General features: G+C 40.8%; 2 protein-coding genes across 4 annotated transcripts in view; one reads left to right on the forward strand and one right to left on the reverse strand.

Annotated features, from left to right (window-relative positions):
- The window catches only part of capn15 (calpain 15), a 67576-nt gene extending 54243 nt beyond the window's left edge, over nt 1-13333 (reverse strand). The window contains exons 1-2 of one of the 3 annotated variants that reach the window (XM_074662890.1): nt 13217-13333; nt 12989-13148 (exon numbers count right to left, since the gene is read on the reverse strand). Coding sequence is in view for 1 of the 3 variants with exons in the window: in XM_074662888.1 (XP_074518989.1) it covers nt 7085-7263 (179 nt within the window). In the remaining 2 variants the exon portion in view is untranslated. Of the gene's footprint in view, nt 1-7084; nt 9087-12988 lie in introns of those variants that run through there. The other 2 variants (XM_074662889.1, XM_074662888.1) reach the window with 2 other exon arrangements.
- Nucleotides 13334-17537: 4204 nt separating this feature from the next.
- The window catches only part of ankfn1b (ankyrin repeat and fibronectin type III domain containing 1b), a 212083-nt gene continuing 205916 nt past the window's right edge, over nt 17538-23704 (forward strand). Inside the window, exon 1 of the mRNA XM_074663682.1 lies at nt 17538-17790. The gene's annotated coding sequence lies outside the window, so the exon portion shown is untranslated. The remainder of the gene's footprint in view (nt 17791-23704) is intronic.

Raw genomic sequence — 23704 nt, forward strand, 5'->3', positions numbered from 1 at the left:
AGGTATGAACCAAAGACGGTTAGGTTACGGTGGCTTTATAGGCCCAAAAGGCACATGTATCCTGTAGTTAGTTTGGATGGACTTTGGTTTGTATTCAGATCTGCACCAGAGTTCGTTTGGAAGCGGACCGAGACCACCTCAAAAAGTGGGTCTCGGTCCGGCTGTTTGGTCCGCACCAGGGTTCGTTTGTGTCGATTCACACCTGCATGGAAAGTCCGCACTAGCGTGGGAAATTAACCCTGGTCCGTTTAAAGTGGACCAAACAGTCCAGGTCTGAATACGCCCTAAGTGTTCCCTAAACAGATGAGGCTTCAAACATCTCTTAAAGTAGAAAGGGACTCTGTGGATCGTATAGAGTTAGGTAATTCATTCACCATTTGGGCACAACAGAGGGGAAGAGTCTGGCTAGTGATTTGGAGCCGCGCTAGGCTAGGAGCACTAGGCGTCTGTCACAAGCAGAGCGTAGAGGATCAGAAGGGGGGAAGACCTGGATGAGAGACCCCAGGTAGGCAGGAGCTGTTCTTGTAAATGTTTAAAAGCAAGAAGAAGAGCTCTGGAGTTGATTGGAAGCCAGTGAAGAGAGATGAACAGCGGGGAGACATGGACACACAGAGAGGCCTGCTAGAAGAGAGCTGTGTGGCCTGTTGCGTCAGGTAGGGTCTGATCCTCTTGATGTTATAGAGGGCAAATCCACGAGACCAAGCAATCCAGGTCACATGAACCTTCAAGGACAGCTGGACAGGACTCCCAGATTTCTGGTCGAGTATGTGGCACAGGTTGATTGGGATCAACACTCTGCAAGTCGTGGTTAAGAAAGATTAAATAAGTGTAGCTTCTGACCTCTAAGCTTCGCCCTTCATGAATATTTTACAGCTAGCGCTCATTTTTGACGAGCGAATCTGTCAACAGCTTGGACAGCTGTGGACGTTTGAATTTTTAAAAAGCGGAAACTGTCTGACCGGGTTTCGGTGGACATCAGTTGGATGGTGTTAAAGCCATAGCAAGCAGGAAGCTGCCAGGAAAGCTCTGGAAAGAGGGAGGCAGAAGAAGAAGACGTGTCAGGGGTAGGGTGCTGCTGTCGCTGTGCTTTAGCAGAGTTCCTCTGGCCCGCAGGGCAGCGGCTCTGCTGACACAGCGCTGCCTTCAGCCGGAGGGGAACTTCTCAGACTGACACCATGAAGAGTTTTACTTCCTCTTTTTTCAGACGCACAGACTAACTGCTCCTAAAGGTCAGCAGAGGTCTTTGATTCGATGAGTGCATCAGACATCAGCGGGTTGACGCTCCACTGTGTGAAAGACTGCCAGGTTACCATGTGTGGTCTTATCTAAGGCCCAGTGAATTAGGTTACTGAACATATGCTACAGATTTCCATGGCAACAAGAGTGGGGGAATCTGGTATCGTGTCATTGCAGTGCCAATAGGCGAGCTTTTCCTTTGTCTTGCAGCATCAGTGCTGTTGTTTCCAGAGAAAGCCTCTCTGTGAGACAAACCCTGACTGCGAGCCAAGGCTGCTCCGGAGGCTCGGGGACCGTCCTGACGCCGCTCTTGTCTTCGCCAGACACAGGCTGCGGCCAGGGTGGACGTGCTGAAATGATTCAGACATAAACACGGCCGGTGACCGCACTGGTCAAACCCAAGCGGACCCTTTTTAATCCAATTAAAGGGAGGAGAGCTGGTAGAATGGAGCTGCAATAAACACCCTCATCCATCATGCTGGAGCAGCAGAGAAGCAGCGACCGACTCTGGAGGGAGGAAACCGTCTCTTTAAAGAGGCTCAGAGCTCCAAAAGCCATGTGCAACTATGTAGCTGGAATCAAATGAGGCACAGACACGTTGTTAGCTTTAACAATACCAGCTCTGGGATGAAACAGCACCGTGCTGCTGGAGAAGAGATCTTTTTTCTGCTGCCTCTGTTGTTGTTCTAGTCAAGGTGCTTCCACAAACACTTCCCAAAGTCAATGGGTCGCAGCTCGAAAAATCAAATTGGAATCACCCAAGGACAACACTGTTCACGCAGGAAAGAAAAACAATAGAAAGAAAATGCTTTATGGGATGATAGAGTGCAGAATAAAGTGTACGGGTTGAGCCGGGTTAGTGGTGTTCTGTTGTTTCTACATTTCATGCTCTGTCACAGCTCAGCAAAGCTCGCCTAACATTGTTAGGCTCACACAGCGGCGCTTCTATGTGCTGAAGACTGAGTGTGTGTGTGTGTGTGTGAGTGTGTGTGAGGGGAAAGGGTTGGGGGTAGATATGAGAGCAAGTGCCACTGCAGTGTTTCCAAAGCAGCTATTGTCAGACAATGTGGGGACAGAGAGAGACGATCACATCTGGGTTTAGATTGTCAAGTCTTTCTGACTGTGATGTAGCTGTAGTAAAAATACGTGATCGCAACAGAAATCGATTCACTGTCTTTATATATATACTATCTAAACAAGCGTTATACATATTTTTTTTTACTTTTCAAAGTCCTTTTTCGTTGAAACAAATAGGAAAATCACATTATTGTCAAGCTTCCATGTGGTTCTGGCCATCACATTGTTCATAACAACCGGGTTAAGGAATCTTTGTCAGGATATACCTTAAAGGTCCCATATTCGGCTCCTTTTCTGCAGTGTAATATGGATCATTGATGTCTTCATGAAATGGTAGTAACATGTTTTGGGCAAAAAAGCCAATAAACCAAGCACAGCAGCATTGTTTCCAGGCTCTCATAGCCCCTCTGTTCAGAACGCTCTGATTTAGTGGGCGTGGCCTTCATATGTAAATGAGCCACCGCTGATACCGCCCCGCTCTTCCATGTCACTGAGAGCGGCGCCACAAGCTCCGAGTGCACAATGTTTAGAAAACAGCGAAGCTCTTTTACCGTAACATTACAGGCTAAAACAACAGGCTAACCGCAGCTAAAGTTAGCATCCTGAAGCTAACACAGAGACAGGGGGGACACTGAGGAAAAGCTCTTCCATCTGCTCCACAGCACACAGCATTTAAAATGCTCACATTTCCAGGGTCCCAGGTTTGTTGGAGGATGGTTGGTAATGCGCCTGGATTCAGGACCAGTCTATTGGCTAGCCCTCTGTTGGACTGTCCAAAGTTGGAAAAGCAGTCAGCCGTGAAGTGACTAGCACACACATGCACAGTTTTACTGAGTGTAGCTGGAACATTTCCTGATAAATGAACTCTAGACACTTAGTCTTGTCTTCTTGCATGGAACTATGTGGCTGTTTACAGACAAAAACAGAGCAGTGATGGCTCTTCAACTTTGGTATTCTCCTCTCTGTAGGAGGTTTGGGGGTATCTGCTCCAGTGGACCAAACAGGTCAGACCTGCTCCTGACTGGTCAAAAAAGGAAGTCGCTGATGTCGGCAAATCCCCAAAATACAAACAGCTCGTTTAGGTCAGGATTTTACATTCACAAGCTCTACTAAGTACAGGTTTTGTTATTAAACATCACATTTTGTGGGCTGGGAGGAAAGCCAAAGACCCACAAATTTCACTAAAAGACTTAATAAAGTGGTTTTTGCATAATATGGGACCTTTAAATTCATTGCCAAGGCTGTTAAATACTAAACTGAACTACTGTCGGAAAATAATTGAATGAACTGCTGAGTTCGCCTTATTGGATGAACACAAAAAAGAGTGGATTAAGTTCACAACTACCCACTCTCTATAAATTATCCCTGAATATAAATCAGACTCAGCTGGTGGAGGCTGATCAGTGCTAGTTGCTACAGAGACGCAAAGATCCAATGGTAGAGTCTATTGACTATTTAAACAAGATGAGTGTGTGATGCTGAGCGGCCCTGACAGTACGACCTATTCTTGATTTCTTATTCATGCTAGAATCTGTGGTTCAGCGTGGGTTACAATCATCCCTGTGTATATTTCTGAAGTCTTAGAGGAGTTATCACCAGCAGCCGTGACAGCTTGACTGTTAAATGTAGAGCAACTGCAAGGAAAGCATTGACAGGAATCAAGAAAGATGAAAGCCCGACTGGAGACCGATGCTGAATAAATAATGACATCCATTGTGGGGAAATGTGATCGCGCTCTCTGAAAATCAATAACTAACAACCGGACCATGATGCCCTGAGTGACTCAGCAACTACTTCAATACACTACATGCGGTCGATATCAACCGCCTTGTTCTCGTTCTGGGAGACATGACCCAAAAAGAGCTGAAAGAAAACTGGAAACACTTCTGAACAAGTTTGTGTGCGGGTGGTTGAGGAGATCATCGTTTGGAAGAGAGTCAGTGAGAACTGCTGGATGAGCGGCAAACACTCAAACTGAGCTTCTTACACACCGCTGACAGGCCTTTCACGGTGTTGACAGTGATTCAGAAAGCACTAACTGGAACAATGGATTATTGCTGCATACGCTTTCTTGGAGATACAGTAACTGAATATATTTTGGGCTTGCAGTCAATGCTGACAAAACTGTGTTTATGAATAGACCTGCTCTTCTACAAATAGTTTCTATGCTAGAAGTGATCCTCACCCAATTACACAGTCGCTGCTTGCTCAATGGGAAGTTTGTTCCTCGACAAACTATGAATAGGTGTTTGACACTGAAAACCCCTTTCAGACATCAGAACTAGGGAGCTTCTATTTTCAACCGCACCATTCTGTGGGGGGTCGGCACAAAGAGGAAAACCAAAGCTACAAAGAAGCACTGAAAGCCCTTGAAACACCATGGAAGAGCTCTGCTACAATTACAGCATGTGTAACTACTGTGTGCTTAAACACTGAATCTGTAATGGCAGCAGATTTTGCCAGTAATTGCCATCTTAGTCCTGTCACTAACGCTAATGAAGGCTTGCTGGCCGGACAACTTTGTCTAAACAAGGTGCCATGTTGCCAGACTACCACCTGATCAGGGTCTGGTGGGTAGGGATGGGTACCTTTCACATCACGATGCCCGGTACCTGGTTACTGTTTGATTTCCATGAATCTGTACTCAGTACTACGGACAGAATGTGGCCGGTACCTATAGAGGAACCTAATTTGGCACCCATCCCTACTGGTGGGTCTCCACTCTGTGTCGGTCAGCTAGTCGTCAAACCGCCAGACAGCTGGAGCCACAAGGCCAAGGATTTCCAACACTAATCTCCAGATCAATAATTCTCTCTTTCCAATAATGAGCCGCCCTGCATCCATGTTGTCTTTCTTGGCCCCCGAAGACCTCTTACTGGCTGACTCTGGGCCTAGCTCCAGTCATCGTGAGTTTTTATTTTGGATTGTACTTGAGAGAAATAAGACCTAGCATCAATAGTGTTTTATTCTGAAAACCAATCAGGTGTTTTGATGTTGTTTTGGTGCCTGTTTTCCTGGAACCAGGACTAAACAGGTGGGAGCCAGTGAAAGTTAACACATTGATAATAATTCAACCAATTATGGCCCTTTTCCACCAGCACGCCTTGGCCCTACTCTACTCCTATTATGATGGTTTTCCACTAGCCCAGTTCTTTGACCACCAGGGGGCAGGGTCGCCATAAAATAGCTGGGCTCATTTTGAGCGTGACACAGCAATCCCAAACAATGGAGGACTTGGAGGCAATAGTATACTTGCTGCTCAGTCTGTGGCTTTTTGTCATAAACCGAATGAAAGAGGAAAGCAGAACTTGCAGGTTGTTAATAAATGTCGGGTGGCTCTCGACCTCTTATTTCCCGTCCTGTTTTGGGAGTCGTGCTCATGACTCATCGATGACGACATTGTCTGACCAATCAGAAGCCGGCAGTATGTGACGTCATCTTTTAGTATCCACTTAGCTCGCTTGGAACCAGAGTGGAGTAGGTACTAAAACTAGCTTGTTTTAGGATCGAGTCGGGCCAAGACGTGCTGGTGGAAAAGGGCCAAAAATGCCATAAAGTGGAGACGGACAGGACACAGACCTAGTGGAATTGGAAGCAGTACATCTTAGCCCTGTTTCCACCAAGCAGTCCAGTTTGGATCAGAAAAGTTTGGTACAGGTCGGATCGGTTAAGCCTGGTCCTGTTTGTGGCCCCTCGTGTTAGGAGGTGTGTAAGCTAGTCGCCCATACCCCTCTAATAAATCCAACGCAGAAGAAAAACGTGTCACAGTAAACAAAGAGCAACGATAGAAGACATCCAGCAATTCGTCTTCTTTGTGATTGGCATGTGGCTTTGTTTTAGAGAAGGCTGTGCACCACCGGGAGAAATACAGCAAACGCTGTCGCACAGGAAGTGACGATTCTTTCCACCAATCAACAGACTGTAGTGTTGTAGCTCCACCTTCTAGGATTAGATTGGTTTAAGAAAGGTCCCAAATTGTAGGATGGCTCATCCCAGGATTTGTCAGTGGAAACGCCACAAAATGCACACCGTACCAAGATGAACCCAACTGAACTTCTTGGTGGAAACGTGGCTTTATATTAATAATGAACTGCCAATGCGAAAAGGGGCTTCAGAGTGTTTAAAAACTTTTGTTTTGATCATTCCCCACCAAATACAAAACTGACCCCAAAGTCGTTTTTTGACCCGATAGACGGCATCACAGCAAAACTCATCCTCTAATTACCCTGGGCCGTTATTTTTACTGGGTTCACAGAGGTCGGAGCAGTCAGTCTGTCCAAGCAATTCACTCAGCGCTGCATAAATCACAGCACATACTGTACGGCTGTTCAAGGAGGAACCAGTAGGGTGGGATTTTTTGCCTTACAAATCCGGCTTAGCCAGATTTTGGGTGCATGATAGAGAAACATCAAAATGCAGGCTTTGATTAGATAAGCTTTGATGAAACAGGGGATTTGATCCATCGCTGTGAGGTTATTGAATCTTTAGTGAGCGTTTCAAATCGTCTGAGAAAAGGAAAGCAGTAAATTTCTCAAATCAACAACACTGATGAACACTTCAGAAGCAAGTGCGCATCAAACACAAGAGGCTTAAATTAATGCCAGTTGGTGCACTCAGAGCTTTGAATGAAAGCGCTGCCGTGTAATACAACTCCCCGGCTCCCTCCTCTTATGACTCCCCAAACAACAGGCCAAGCCGGGCCGCCGCTCTGCGCCCTGTGTGCAGCCAGCTGCTAAAAGTCTTGGCACTCAGGTTGGGGGTCGGCTCTTACCTGCGCTCTCGGTGAGGCAGAGGGTGCTGCTGCTGACGTGTGATGAAGGTGGTGCCCCACACTGGGCTGCTGTGGCTGTTCCTGAGCCAGCCCACAGGGGGAGACGACGGGTACGGGGTGCTGCGGAAGCCATGGTCGGACTCTGACTCTGCAGCGAGAGACGAGGCTGAGCTCCCCATCACCACGGCAAATAGGGGCTTAATCTCTTGGTTGGGGGGGGGTCTGTTTGTTTTGGCTCTCCCGGGCAGCAGGACGTGACAGGGGATCCACAGTTCTATTCAAGGAAACAAACTAGGAAACACTGAATACTGGCTTGTTTGGACGACAAGACGCTTTTTATCACATGTGTGTTAACATCTCTCTGCTACAAATCTAAAGAATTCATGAGAGTGCTACAGCGACGGAGAATCAGGAAATGAGCAGAACTTGGAGGTGGCCTGATTTGCCGATCCGGGTAAATATCCCACAGTGTGTGAGGGAAAGAGTTTGGAAATCAAACAGTAATTGGACACACGGAGCTCCGATTCCAATCCAGCTGTGTGTCTCAAAGAGGAGAAAACACTATTTTCTCACAGGAAAGGTTCGTGACTCTCTCCCCTGTGCTCTTCAAACTTGTAACACTCTCCTCCGTGTCTTGCGTAGTGCCACTCATAATTCCTCCCACATTCCTTGTGACACATCTCCCAAGTCTGTGCAGTCTCATGCCTGCTGCCTCCTTCCTTGACTCAGAGCACACCTCCGGGAAAAGCTGGGTTCAAGGCGTGGAGTAAAAACTCGCAAAAAGCATCCAAGAAAGTGTAAAAACATCATGATCCATGTAGACAGCTGATCCTAATGAACGGCGGTGAAATGCAAGGAAAATACATCCACTGAGTTATTTACAATGCGGCAACTGGAGGGAATCAATGCATTGCATATCCTGGGAAGGGTGTTGGCAAAACTACAAGCATGCTAATATCGAAAGTCTCATCTTTCAGTCTGAGTAACAGCTGCTGTGGAAGTTTAGCAGAGAAACACCCCAGCTGCACTTCTCCCACTGGACAAAACTCATGTGTGAAAGGTCTTTACAGAGTACAGACCACTTATGAAACTTACTTTTTCAGACTGTGATGTGAAGTTAACTGGATAACTAGAGATTCAGCTCTTTAAACTGTAAGTTCTGCGTAATATCCGACAAAAAGACCCAGGAGGAATGCTCCTTTCTGGCTGCAGTGCTGGAGATAGTCCGAGGCAGCTTCATATGTGTCTGATCACACCGTTCATCAACTCGCTTGGCTTTCCTGTAGACTCGCCGGCCTGTCATAGCAAGTCCCTGCTGGTGGGGCAGCTACGGGAGGATCTGAAGCCAATTTACATGCATGTTGACGAGTATCGACAGCTTGTACAGCCCAGAGGTGAAAGCCAGATGAGGGAGATATCCTGTAGTTTCGTTGTGGCTCTCATTAACATGAAGTGGTGGTTATAAAGATAGCGCAGAGATCACGTGTAGCTTTAATTTCCAGTTTCCAGTGAACGTTACATGATCCTTCATCCCTAATAACACCACCGCATGTGTTGTCTTCCCCTTCTAGCCTCTGACAAAGCGTGAAAACACGGTGTGTGTTCGGTTCCTCATAGCTGTTAAAGAGGCCAGGTGGAGTCTCGTGCACCGAGGGGCACGCGATCAGCTGAGAAACGTCAAAATATCCGCGAGGGAGCAGCGCTTAGCGGCAAAAACCACCATCCTCTGCTCGGTCCATCCCAGCCCAGCCTGTGAGCAGCTCGTATTTCCACAGCTGTAGATGCTGGAGCCTTGTTGTTCTCCTGTTGAGACACATCCCCGATCCGGTCCCGTTGTCGCGGGCTCACAGGACAAACCGGTCCATCCCGGAATTTCTCTATTTAATGACTCCACTTAGGTCTCATTACGCTCCCAGTCTGCTCCTCTATGTTTTTCCACGGGCTTTAATTCTCCCTCACTGATAGCGTGAGCGCAGTGCACGGGGATGCAATCGCCTCCCAACAGAGGATTACTGGAGTGTCAGCAGGGCGCATGCGCAAAGAGAGGGAGATACTGGAGAGGGAGGCTGCGTTCAAGAGGTTTAGATTTTAGCCTCTGTAGGGGTTTTGCTCATTGATGTGGATGGGAAACCAGAGGAAAAACAAGTAAGGGATCTGAGAGACAGCTTCAACAAGTTGAGACATGTTTAACAATCCTCTTCTCTGTCTGTTTTTAAATCTCTCCTGAAAACCACACTCCTTTCTCTGGCTTTTACCACACAATAATCATCGATTTTATTCATTCATTTATTTATTTTTTATTGTTCTTTTTCTTGCTTTTAAATGTATTTTTTTAATTCTTTTATTTTTTCTATTATACACTAGGTGTTTTTTGTCTCATGTTAGCTGCTATTTATTTTTAATTCATTTATTTATTTATTTTATTGTTCTTTTACTTGCTCTTAAATGTATGATTTAAATTGGTTTTTTTTTTTTCTATTTTACACTTAGTGTTTTTTTGTCTCATGTCAGCTGCTATTTATTTTGTTTTATTTTATTTTATTTATTTATTTATTTTTCTGTACAGCACTTTGCTCAACAGGGTCTTTTTTTTTTTACATTTTCATTCCGCTTTTCTCATTTGTATCTACAGATCTCAGTCAATAAATCAGTTTTAACTAAACAAGGAATTATTTTTAAAAATATTTAAAATAATAAACAAAAATTTATGGCGACATCCACAAACAGATAAGAGAATCCTACGAGGTAGAAAAAAAGAATAAATAAATAAAATAAAAATAAAATAAATAAATAAAATTAGAAATAAATAAATAAATGATACAGAGTGTTTTTTTTAAGTGCTTAAGTACAAATATTTGTACTTAAATTTTTTAAGTACAAATAAAGTTGGATTGGATGAAAAGCGATTCACTCACCAATGACACACCTCACATACAGCTATTAATCTAAATATTTCGATCTCAGTTTTTATGACCTTCTTTTAAAGCAGGAAGAAAGACAAAGCTATATTCAGCAGCTTTAATGGTCAATGCCAGAGAAAAGTCTGGATGGTCAACAGTGACTGCAACACTCATCATCGCTCAACTGTCTCCTCGCATTACTGAGATAAGCCTTCAAACTTTCCCCTCTCCTCTCCCTTCCACTTCACATCACTTTGCTGACCCCTTTTCTGATCTTCCAGCCTCCTTCCTTCCTTCTGAGCCCACAGTGCTCAACAAAAGAGCACAGGACTGACCGTAACATGGAGACACTCATATTTCCTATGCATGCCTGGAGATGAGGGGCGTGAAGACCGTTAAGCAGCTCGTCAGACTCGCTGCGAGGAAAGGTTCATGGTGTCTGCGAGGGTGTGTTCTTAACACATAGCTCTGAGCATGACTCCTGTCGTTGTCTTTGTGTTTTGTTAAACAAGTTTAAACCATGTAGTTAGTTTGCAGCCAAGACTGAAACTGGTTTGACCGAGGAAGTTGACTCTGCAGGTGAAGCTTAATAATTCCTCATACAAGATGGAAGCAGTACAGTTGAGGAAATTTGTCATTTAGAGAGTGAATAGTTAAGATAGACCGATATGTTTTTTTTCAGGGCCAATACTGATACTGATTATCAGTAGTCAAGGAAGCTGATAACCAATATTTGGAGCTGATAAAGTGAAATTGAAAATATTGGCGAAAAGATCACAGTCTGAAATTCATTTTTTTTAACAGCCAATGTGTTAAAAAAACAATAGGCAGATGACGATATGCCTGAAAATGCTAAATATTGGCGCCTATTATCTACCCCAGGGGTCTGCAACCTTTACTTTCAAAGGAGCCATTTTTCCTCAGTTTACCTTGATCAAAGTCACTCAGGACCCGAAAAATCTACTTTATTTCACAATTAAAACAAAATGTTTATAAAATTCTACAACTGATTAAAACCCAGTGGATAATTATGTAAACAAGAAGTTTTAATTGAACTCGGGAAACTGTAGATGTGATGTCTTAGTTTTTTATTTCAATAAATTTTCAAAAATTTAAAAGAATTTGAAATCTCGAGAATTTGCAAAAGTTTCTAAATTAAAATCTAAAAAACACTGCAAAAAAATAAAAAAAATCTACAAATAATTAAAACCCAGTGAATAATTATCTAAACAAGAAGTTTTATTTGAACTCGGGAAACTGTAGATGCGATGTCTTAGTTTTTTATTTCAATAAATTCGCAAAAATTTCAAAACAATTTAAAATTTCGAAAATTTGCAAAAGTTTTAAAAATTAAAATCTAAAAAATAGTACAAAAAAAACAAAAAAATAATAATAATAATAATAAAATTCTACAAATAATTAAAACCCAGTGAATAATTATCTAAACAAGAAGTTTTATATGCACTCAGGAAACTGTAGATATGATGTCTTAGTTTTTCATTTCAATAAATTTGCAAAAGAATTTGAAATTTCAAAAATTTGCAAAAGTTTTAAAAATTAAAATGAAAAAAAAATCATTAAATTTGAAAAAATAAAAAAATGGAATTTACAAAATTTGCAAATTTTAAAACATATGGCAAAAATGTCTTTTTTGAGATTTTCAAAAAAAATTTAACTTAAAAAAACAAGTGACATATCATAAGTTGCAAAAATTATTATTATTATTTTTTGAAAGAATACTTGAATTTGAATACACAAATTGACAATATTGCTTAAGTCATTACTCTTAGTTGTTTGCTAATGTTTTGCCACATAACAAGCATGTAAATTAAGCTTGCACATTGGCAGTTAACACATGATTTTATATAGTGTCAATGTCTTTAATCATTAATACCCTCTGTAAGAAAAATGAAAGCTCTTTATTTCAATAATATTTTTTTAGCGACAAGGAGCCACTGCAGAGGGGTCAAAGAGCCACGTGAGGCTCCAGAGCCACAGGTTGAAGACCCCTGATCTACCCGGCTGATATGGTTTAAAGTTTGCAATCCCACAAGCAAACATATTCTGAATTACCATCTAAGAAAAACAGCTTTCATAGATTATTAAAACAACTGCAGTACGCAAGCAAACCACAGCTGAAGTCAGACGACTGCGCCTCTTTGTTGAGGGTGCACCTGTCCAAAGTGCCACCTGTCCCTCTGCGAGTCAGCACCCAGAGAGAGATGCAGCAGCTGACACGGTCAGAGCCAAAGAGCTTTTGGAGGGAGAGAGATTAGATTTCATTTCTGCTCTCCGGGGACACAGAGGAGGAAAAAAGGGAAAGGGAGGAAGTGAGCTGATTTCACGGTACATTGTTAGCTGTCATTTCTACACCATCCAAGAAATGTCCTGACTCCCACATACCCTGTTCTCCTCTACGGTGGATAAGCTCAAGCTGAATGATACTGCAAGTCTGAAGCTCACGGTCAATAAAAGAGTGTACAGATATTGATCTGCATGTTAAAGTTATGGTGATTTCACAGTTTGCACATCAATAAGGACAAGCTTAGGCCTGGGGTGTCCTGTCCTGTCATCCACCTGCTGAATAGTGAGCAGGTGAGCAGCTCTGAGAACAGGTTATTGCTCTTTGACCTAGCAGACTCCCTGAAAGGGAAGGAGCAGGAAATATGTCCATGTTGACATTCTATCAAAGCAGTGTAATTCAATGAGAAGGTGAGAATAAAAGAGCTTTCGATGAAAACACGATTGAATACAAGACCTGGTCACATAATCGATCTATTTGTGGACAGTCTTAAAGCCAGAGAGCCCTGTCACCCACACTAACATTAGCTATAGAGCCCTGCCAAAATGAAACTCTTAACAATCCCATTGAGACAACAAGAGACGAGGACGCCGGGGACCTTGTAAACAAAGACACTCTTATTCATTGCTTTGGTCGACGTTACTGTAGCGTCCCCACCGGTGTGTACTTCAACAAGTCCACTCACACGTCGGTGATTCTTACCTCAAGTAGATTCAAAAGGAGATATTCCTGTTTTTCTGCCGCCTGTGTGTTAACTTTTCGTAGCCATCGAGACGATAAGTTCCTCCCGGGTCGTACTTTAGCCTCCGTAACCTCTCCAGGCGTTAGCCTTTAGCTTCCCGCCGCCGCATGTCTTCTACATCTGTGACAAAAGAGTTTATTTCCACTCTGTGAGGTATTAATGTGACTGATGCGATCGCGTACGTTTACCTCAAACAGCCCAGGAAGGAAGGGGAATCTCCAAGGAGCAAGGAGAAAGCGGACGTACGTCAAATGCGTACAAGCTATGGCTAACTCAATGCTAGCGCTAGCTAACTCACGTAAACCCCGTTTGAGAATAGAGAGGTAGAAAACTCAACTTCCCATGAGCACTTTAGACATTTTTACCCAAGGATATCCGGGTACGAATGTCGCCATCACTGAGAGACAACACTAACAGAAAATACATTAATGAGGCCTCACAAAAAATATTTCCCCCAAAGCCTGAAATTTTATATCATATAAGCTTTATTTTCAAACTAATCTGATTAGTAGTGACATTTTTTAAAACAAATGTCAACAGATTTCTCCCAAGCTTCCTACAGACTACATCTGATAATGGCACTCTAGCGTCATCTAGTGGCACTAAATTAAACTCTTGGTTATGATCTACAATATCAATATTTTGTGGTGCAGATTTTATATGCAAGAATAAAAGGGTTTACTCTAAAGGAATCCATTGATTGGGATGTCATGCCAAAAACTTAGAGCTCTGATATGCTTATATACCATTTACAGTTATATTCTTTTCTGCATTTATTTTTAAAGTTACAAGTTTTTCTTTAAATGTGTAAAGGAAACAGTTTGACATCTTAAACCCTCGCTGTTTGATATGTGAGAGAATCAGTACCTCCTTAAGTAAATCTTCTGGGCTTAGTTTGTAAAAAATAACAACATGCACATCACCCAAACAGCTGATTTTAATATATAAATTTCACATCTGAAGAGACAGAAAATCATTCATAGCCTCAGATATAATAGAATAGAATAGAATAGAATAGAATAGAATAGAATAGAATAGAATAGAATAGAAAATACTTTATTTATCCAATAATAATAATAATATATAATAATATAATATAATAATATAATAATTATTATAATATATAATAATAGGGCGGACCATCAGATTTCAAAAGAGGAAAATTTTTCACCCATTGTGGAATCAACAAAAGTCGAGCTTGCTGATCTTATCCTGTCTATGTGCAAAATATTAAGTGCTTTTGTCTTATTATTAGTAAAAAAAAAAAAAAAAAAAAAAAAAAAAAACATCTTATTATCATGTTTTTACACTTGATTCGAGCCACATTCAACTAGTCAGTCCAGAAAGATGTTTATTGAAAGGTAAAATGAGTTCTGAATTATATTCAACAAGTCCAAAAAAAATAAAATAATGATAAATAATCATAATAATAAAAAAACAAATCTGCCAATAGAACATGAAAAATTTGCTAAAAAATAGGTTGAAACTGGAATATTGTCTTAATTACAACTAACTATTGTCTTCTTCTATTGGCATTTAAGAAAAAAAAAAAGCTTGTTACAATAATTCAGACCTGAATTTAGTCTTTAAAAACTTGGAAAAATTGCATTTTTTGACTGGTCAAGTGAATGTTGCCCTACTGAAAATAAGAGAAAAACACTTGATAAGATTTCAGGGTTTTTGTTTGTAAAGGTCATTAAGACACCAATATTACTTTCAGTTGGTTTCATAACAAGTTAAAAACTCCTCACAGGAGCTGTATAAATTCTTAATGGGTTTTGTTTTTATGGGTACCATTTGTGGAAACAAATTACTTAAGTGCCATTATTCTTCCCCAAGAGAGACTTTATGCATTTGATTATTTCTGTGCAATTTTCTAGGATACCAGCACAAGCCTTGTTAGGTTTTCTTAATACCTTATAACAAGCACTTCTCTGCATTTAACCTACATTTTTGACTCATATTAGCTGACCCCTCTGACAATGAAGGCTGAGAGCAGATTAGACAGTTGTCGTCAATGTAACATTTACTATTAGACTAAAGTTATAGCGGGTTTTGTTTGCCCAGTGTAGCCCAATGGTCTCATACTCCTCAAAAGCCACGAGTGAAATTTAAATTTTAGCAGGACAAAAGAGTAGCATGTGAAACGCCGGGTGAGTCTGGATTATCGTTAATGCTGGTGTCACCCGGATTGTTGGAACCAGGGAAGTTCAAAGGATTAGGCTTGGGTATCAACATGCTTGGTACAGTTGGATAATGAGATAGCTTGGCAAAACCTAAAAACCCATTATTGTCTTATTAAGATAATTGTACTGTGTGCAATCAATCAGCAGAATAAGCCTGGACTGTATTTTCCCCACTGACACAACACAATGCTTTAAAACACAGTGACATAATAGAATATTAAAAAAAAGTTGTCGGGTTCCTTATCAGAGGAAGATTTAAAAAAATAAAAAAACAAAGGAAACAAAACTCAACAGCTCTAAGACTTGTTTGGCTGTTGCCACACGTGTTCCTGCTGTAACCCTTCAACATTTACATAGTGGATTAGAGACCTGTTGATGACTTAAGCTCTGATCACTCTAAGGATGAAAAGCCTATACGACAATATCTGAAACAAAAAGCTGCATAGATTCTTAAGATTCCACATCGGTTCATGAGTCACTGCTCCTCTGTTTCATGTGTTTCAGTGCCGAGGTAATAAAGTGTTTGAACTCCTAGCAACTTTTTGGACTGCTGTTTATTTGTCTCTCACTTTATTTTAATTATTTATTATTCACTTATTGCTACCTATGTCATTCATACGTTTTTCTTTTAATATTAAGTTGTTTTACAGCAGTGTTACTGAGGGTGGAGGTTCTACACTGCCAAAAACCTAAACTCTTATCAAGTGTTTTTATCTTATTTTCAGCCAAATTGTCTTGTTATACTTTTATGAGCTACATTCAACTTATCAGTCCAGGAAAAATGTCCTGTTTAAAGTTATTTAAAGACAAAAATAAGGTCTGAATTGCTTTTAGTAAGTAAAAAAAAAAATCTGCCAATGGAACAAAAGAAATTTGCTCAAAATTTTGCTTCCATCTAGAATAATTCAGACCTCATTTTTGTCTTTGAACAACTTGAAATAAGAAATTTTTCTGGAATGGTCAGGTGAATGAGACTTATATTTAGTCTAAAAAGATATTTTCTTCTGAAAATAAGACAAAAACACTTGAAAAGATTCCAGTTTTTGCAGTGTTAGGCAGGAAAACAAACAGAAAACTCTGTCGTAAGTTTTTTGATAATTTTGCATCTGGTGGCCAATATTTCATATTTTTTTCCACTGACATTTAAGCCCATACTTTTTTTTAATCTTTCAAAATAAAGTTAATGACCTTCATTTTGGCAACACACTTCCTAACACTGAAAAAACTGAAGTTTTATCAATTGCTTTAGTCTTATTTTAATAAAAAATTGTTGGCTATATTCAGTATGAGCCACATTCACCTGACCAGTCCAGAAAAATGTCTTTTTCAAGTTATTTAAAGACAAAAATGAGGACTGAATTGCTTGTAATAAGTAAATAAAATCTGCAAATGGAATAAAAATTTGCTTGAAACTAGAATAATGTCTTTATATAAGTAGCTTTTCTCTTGTTTTACTGGCAGATATTTTTTTTTACTTGTTACAGCAATACAGACCTCAATTTTGTCTTTAAATGACGGGAAATGAGACAGTTTTCTGGACTGCTCACGTGAATGTGGCTTATGTAAAGTCTAAAAAGATATTTTCTACTTAAATCAGACAAAAAAAACTTGATTAAATTTCAGTTTTTGCAGTGTTAGGAAGAAAAACAACCAGAAAACTCTGTCATCAGTGTTCTGATAATTTCACGTCGAGTGGACAATATTTCATAATTTTTCAACTGAAATTTCAGTCCATGCTTTTCATTTATCGTTTAAAACAAAGTTAATGACTCTAATTTTTGGCAACACACTCCCTAACACTGCAAAAACTGAAGTTTCATCAATTGCTTTTGCCTTATTTTGGTTTGAAATTGTAACGCTATATTTGATATGAGCCACATTTACCTGAAAAATCCAGAAAAAATATTTTGTTTAATGGAATTCAAAGAAACAAGTTAAATAAAGTCTGCAAATGGAAAAAAAATGCTTGAAATTAGAATAATGTCTTTTTTATATAAGTAGCTTTTCTCATGTTTCATTGGCACATTTTTTTTTAACTTGTTACAAACAATTCAGACCTCATTTTTTTCTTTTAATTAACTTGAAATGAGACAGTTTTCAGGACTGGTCAGGTGAATGTGTCTCATATTTAATCTAAAAGGACATTTTCTACTGAAATGAGACAAAAACACTTGATAAAATTTAAGTTTTGTATTCAAAATGTCAGTGTAGACCCTTGGGAAACATTTAGCTGGGTGTTTAAGACGCACAGACTATGAATCTGGTGGATTAAAGTGATTTATCTTCACGGCTGAGTGAGGGAATGAGGCGGAGCAAAGCATCCTTTGATAGGAGCAGACACACTCAGGCAGAAACAGAGGAGCTGGGACTGAGCCTGGGCGGAGAAAGTTAGCGCTGGACGCTTATTCACATGTCGAGTGACGCTTATGGTGCCCGACTTTCTTGTTAACAAACGTTAAAAAAAGTTAAGTACCAGCTTGAAAAATGTTTCCTTTTGAGAAAGCGACAGAAAGTTAAGAAACTTCGACACGGTGCTGCTCGGGACACGCAGGAAAGCTGGATTTCTCCTTGTGGAAGTGAGTGAAAACATCTCTGAACACTCTGTCTCTCTAACCTGGAAACACGTGCACTTGTTGCAGAGAGAATGAAAAGCTACGAGAAGCTAACTTTTATCCCGTGTTGCTGTTTTAAGCTAGCTTTCGTAGACTTCACTCAGCACTTGTATTGTTTTCAGCAGCTCGTGTCGGTGCGTACACACTGTTGTCATGACAATGCTCGGGAAACGCAGCGCGAGGCACGTTTGGAGACAAAAGACGCCAGCTTCAGAGCTGAGCTGCTCTGACAAACAAAAAGAAAGTCCTCTCAGAGTTTCCTCAAAGTATGAACCAGCTCCTACACTGCTTTGGTTTCTCCTCTGCTCCCCTGCGTGGATCTGTGAGAGAAAGACACGCAGCTTTACGGTCAGTGTATCCTGTGTGAGTGGAGGGAAGAGCACTTTAAGGGGGTCAGGAGGATATGTGCAAACTGTTGGACTAAGGTGTGTCCTGTGTTTATATGAGACAACTTGTGACCCTGTCAGCCAGGAAGGGGATGCTTTTAGTCGGCTCTTTGCTATTTCACAGCCAGCACACATGTGGAAATGAGCAGCTTCCACAATAGAGAGTGAATAACATGATTGTCTTAGGGGAAAAGGAAAAAGATGTGTGTGTAGGTGGGTGGATGAGTGCTCCAGGGACAAAAAAATGTGTCATTGTGATTTTGTGTGAAGCTGGCAGGAAGGTGGGATCAGGGTCACTTTGCTTGGTCATGGACTCATGTGAGGACATGTGGGGGCGAAAGGGTAAAAGGAAGCAAGGGGTTTATTTATGTCACAGGTACTACAGATGTTAGCACTCACCAAAACACACTGAGGCAGGCAGCTGCTAGCATGAGAGCAGCAAATGTCAAGTGGGATAAGCTCTTCCGTCTGGTGACTCATGATTATACCTGTGTGCAATCCTGTGAGAGGGTAGTTTCACAACTTCAGGTGGTAAAAGAAGATAGTCTCATGGAAACACTGTCAGACTGTTCATTCAGTGCAATGAGAGAAATATATCTCAAATATTTAGACATCATGACTGCCGCTTAGTTGGCCCAAAACGCATGCACAGTAAAGCACACAAAATCCAGAGGCATCAAGAATTTTAAGCCTTTGAATAAAGTATGTAAAAAATGCCCACTGCAGTTCCTAAACCTAGGCTATACTGTTGGAAATTTCTTCTTTATGATGGAGGAATGACAAAAGAAAAGAAAAGAGCTGGGATTTTAGAGCTGCAAGGTGTTTTCGGCATGTTTAGGTCTCTATGACAACATCACACTTGCTGACGAAGTTTAGTAGAGAGAAGAGAGATCTATGTTTTTCTCTGTAAAAATCAATTTCTGTGATTAATTTTGTAGTGATGGTGGACACTGGAGCCTAACTGTCAGACAGAAAAAGGACAGAAGAGCAGAAGAAAGATGAACAGGAGAGAGATAGAGCACAAGCTAAAGGCTAACAGGGCTGAACTATTTGTGCTAATGTTGCCTCCAACCCACAGTCAGCAGTTATCTGCAGTGGTCTGTTCAAACTTGAGAGTCTATCAATGAAATGAAGAGTAAGGTTAAGCTAGCTCTGCTAGTAAATAACTGGCAGGACATAACCAGGATTCACTAACGTTACACATTACAGACACGTCTCACAGCACCGGGCTGCCGATAGCACTACATATGGACGGCTACTAAACTACTGTACAAACTGACAGTTAGCTTGTTGTCTCGTTAGCTTACGGATACATCATATTACTAGGCTGCCGATAGCACTCAATATGGACAGCTCCTAAATTACTGTACAAACTGACAGTTAGCTTGCTGTCTTGTTATCTTACGGGTACATCATAGTACCAGGCTGCCGATAGCACTACATATAGACGGCTACTAAACTACTGTACGAACTGACAGTTAGCTTGTTGTCTCGTTAGCTTACGGATACATCATATTACCAGGCTGCCAATAGCACTCAATATGGACGGCTACTAAACTTCTGTACAAACTGACGGTTAGCTTGTTGTCTCGTTAGCTTACGGATACATCATATTACCAGGCTGCTGATAGCACTACATATGGATGGCTCCTAAATTACTGTACAAACTGAGAGTTAGCTTGCTGTCTCGTTAGCTTACGGATACATCATAGTGCCAGGCTGCCGATAGCACTACATATGAGCGGCTACTAAACTACTGTATGAACTGACTGTTAACTTGCTGTCTCGTTAGCTTACAGATACATCATAGAACCAGGCTGCCGATAGCACTACATATAGCTGGCTACTGACGTACGGTACAAACTTACAACGTTTGCTTGATGTCACATTTCAAACAACAGGGCTATGTAACTGTACTGATAAATACCTTACCTTGTGGCATTGTATTAGGTAAAAAATTGTCATGAACAAAGAGAATTTGTTCCAAAACAAACACACGCCTGGTTTAAAGTCACATTTTTATGACAGAAGGTGGCGCTGCAGTCACATTAAAACAGATCCTCCTCACAGCATTTTTAACATTTGGAATTTATCAGTTAAAATATTGAATTTTATTCCTCTGGCTTTTTTACTTTATGAAGAACTGTATAAATATGAATAAAAAATGATCCCCAGACTCTGAGCATGAGCTAAATGCAGTGAGTACAGTTGTTAATAGAGCATTAAGTCATAGCTGCAAATGATCACAGGGCAGCTCAGTTCAGATTAAAATTACATAAGTCTGCGTTATCTTTTCAGTTAAAGCACAAAACCACAGCTGTAAATCTAGAAACAGAGTTGCTTCCAGGATCATGAATTATGTATTTAAAAGTATTAAACACAGCCAGTAACACATCACTGCATTGATAATTTGTCCTGCCAGTGATCTATGTCAGCCCCTCACTTCTCCTTGTGTGTCAGAACATGCAGCTGCTTCTTCACAGTCTGGCTTCCACCCGCAGGGCTTCCCAGCACACTGACAAACACACACACTCATTCACACACACACACACAGTAATGCACATGGGGCAACAAGCCTACATCAAAGATACATCTGTCTCATATGCATGTTTGATGGGACAGGCAGGCAGCGGCTGGCCACCGCTCCGAGTTACAGCGTGGATTAGTATGCATGGCTAGGTGGAGGAGACGCAGTGGAAGTGAAGGAAGGAGGAGGGTGGGTACAGTACAGATACATGAAGAGAGATGAAACAGAAGAGTCACCTCGTTCTGGTTTATGGATGAAATCTGGGTAAATAGATGCTTTAAAACCAGGTGTGCAGGTTTCTAATGACTGAAGTAAATCCTCTGCAGAGACTAAATGAGCAAATATGTGGATAAAACTGCAGCACATCATATCGTTGAGACATTAATGAGTTAATATCTCTCCCCAGCTGTGCAGCTGTCTGTTGTTTGATGGATTGTCTGCCTTTAGCTCTGAGCAGCTGCTAAGCCTCTTCGTCTGCTTGTCAATCTTTTGCCCATAATTTGCTTTTTTTGTGCGACTGTCACAAAAACGGCATCAACCCGTTTCTCTGACAGGCTTTACACCCAGTTTGAGTACAACTAGGAAGTTGCCTAAATTTAGGAGGCTTGGAACAAATGTGCACAGGAAAAAGTGAAATCTGATCAAGTGTTTTTCTTATTTTCAGTAGAAGATGTCTTTTTAGATTTAATGTGAGCCACATCCAACAAAAATGTGAAAAATGAGGTCTGAATTGTTTGATTTTTTAACTTGTTAAAAGCAATTTAGACATTTTTTTACTTAAAATAAGACAGAAACACTTGATAAGACTTCAATTTTTGCAGTGCACATTCTGTTTGTGGTATCAAACACTGTTGAATTCTATAGCAGGGATACATGATATTGGATTTTTGCCAATATATGATATGCTGATATTTGACAACTCATTTAGCTGATGTTTTTTTCTGTGCAGATAATCGCAGAGATCATCAAATCTCTTGTATTGGAAGAAGCATACTGTATCATGGTGCATACCCTTATCATTTCTTGTGCATAATAAGGTCGATTATTGGCACTGATTATCAGTATTATGAGGCATATCGGTAGCAGTCTTTTTCTTAAATCTGGCGGCCAATGAGAAATTGAATTTCAGACTGTTATTTTGGCCTCAACATAGTCAAGCCTTTCTGTCTGCAGTCTCTTATGTATCTGTACTGTCATCTAAGTGTTGGAGTTTGTATTGTCCTAAATTTTGATGCCAATATTTTCACTTTTACTGCAAGCTAATATCAACCCCAAATATCAGATATCAGCTTCCTCAGGAAACTCCAAAAGAGAAATCCTACCTGACAGCTGGAGGATGCTGTTCCTGAGAAAATCACCACATTACCCACAACCAGGGCAAATTTGGCCAATTTCATAACTGAGGGTCAGTAAACGCAACCTCTGTTCACAGGGAACATATGAGAAGTGCAACTGTACAGCAATTAAAATGAATAAACAGTTTACTGTGGTATATGTTAAATATGCCTGAAGTAACTAGATACATGTACTGTTCAGACTGCTGCTTAAATTCAAATGTAACGTAAAACTGGAGGCAAATACTGGACGACACAATCTGAACTGTAGTTGGGTCATTTTGGACCAAAACATGGCCGTGGTGATGGTGATTGTAAATCTCCATTCATTTAAATGGGAGCGAAATAAAGGATTCTATTAATTTCCATTGGTCAGAAACTGCAAAAGAATTTAATAAAGCCAAAAAATCGTGATGTAGACCTGAAAAGTCATAGCTGCATAGTCCTTTCTAATGGGAAATGGGCAATCAACAAGGGTTGTTTAGGCACAAACATCTAGTTTATTGACTTTAAATGTTGTTTCTGTGAACTTTAACTGTATATTATTCAATTCATCATGAGCAGAGCTTTCATAATAACCCTCATAGAGACTCTGTAACGAAACAGATAAAAATGCCCCAAAAATGGCAAAAACTTCCCCCCAAAAACCCAAAAGGTTAAAATAAGGTCAAATCATTATGTCATTACCCTGAAATATGTATTTCTTAACAAAAATAAGGTCTGAAAACATGTATTGTCCATCATTGTAGGTCGGAGCCTTTAAAGAGATCATTTCCACGATAGCCATTTTGGATTTTGGACTCAAAAAAATTTTCCCTGCCATTTTAAAAAATACTACCCAGCAAAATTTGTTTTTTAGCCTTCTTTGATGACAAATCCATTAAGGAACAGACCTTTGGGGTCCAAAATGACCCAGCTACTGTGCAAACAAAAGTTAAAAACAATATCTGCAGCTTCATTATCTGATATTTGTTTTGAAGCCAATATCGGTTGATAACACGCCGATAATATGGTGCATCCCTAATGAAAAGCAGAGTGACTTGTTCAGAAAACTCCCAAATTAATCCTGCAGTAGTTTCAGCACAGGTCGTGCTCATCTAAAACAGGAATGACCGATGTAACCCCTCCTCAGCATAATATGAACGTCTAGCTCTGTGTTTTCTTCTTCAGCACAAACCTCAAACAGAGGGAATGTCCCTGTGTGTAAAGATGAATTAACTCTCATTCCTTGACCTTGCAGCACAATGCAGCACACACTGTCAATATCCAGTATCTGCAGCCGGTGCCAGGGTTTTCCTATCAACAGAAAGCAGGGATTGGCTGCGTGACAATTCTGCGATTTGGCACGGGGAGATCCACGCAGCCGTGGTTTAAACGGAGCTCACCTTCCAAAGCGCTCAGCCCCTTTGGATCAAGAGAGCGTCGGCCCGTCAGTTCAACTCTACAGCACGCGTTTCCGCTCACACCAGATGTTCGGCTTAATCAGCATGCAGGCTGGAGGCGAGAGAAGTGTCACCACCTGTACTCAGTTTACCCAGGTGTCCCGGCGCTGCATAACTGAGCCACATTAAAATGATAATAATTAAATTCATGGTGTGTTTCCTTCAGAGGGAAACAGGCTGGTGTTATTG

This window comes from Halichoeres trimaculatus, unplaced genomic scaffold (assembly GCF_033239565.1).
Source record: "Halichoeres trimaculatus isolate MK-OKI-2021-1 unplaced genomic scaffold, fHalTri1.1 fHalTri1_scaffold_23, whole genome shotgun sequence".
NCBI lineage: Eukaryota > Metazoa > Chordata > Actinopteri > Labriformes > Labridae > Halichoeres > Halichoeres trimaculatus.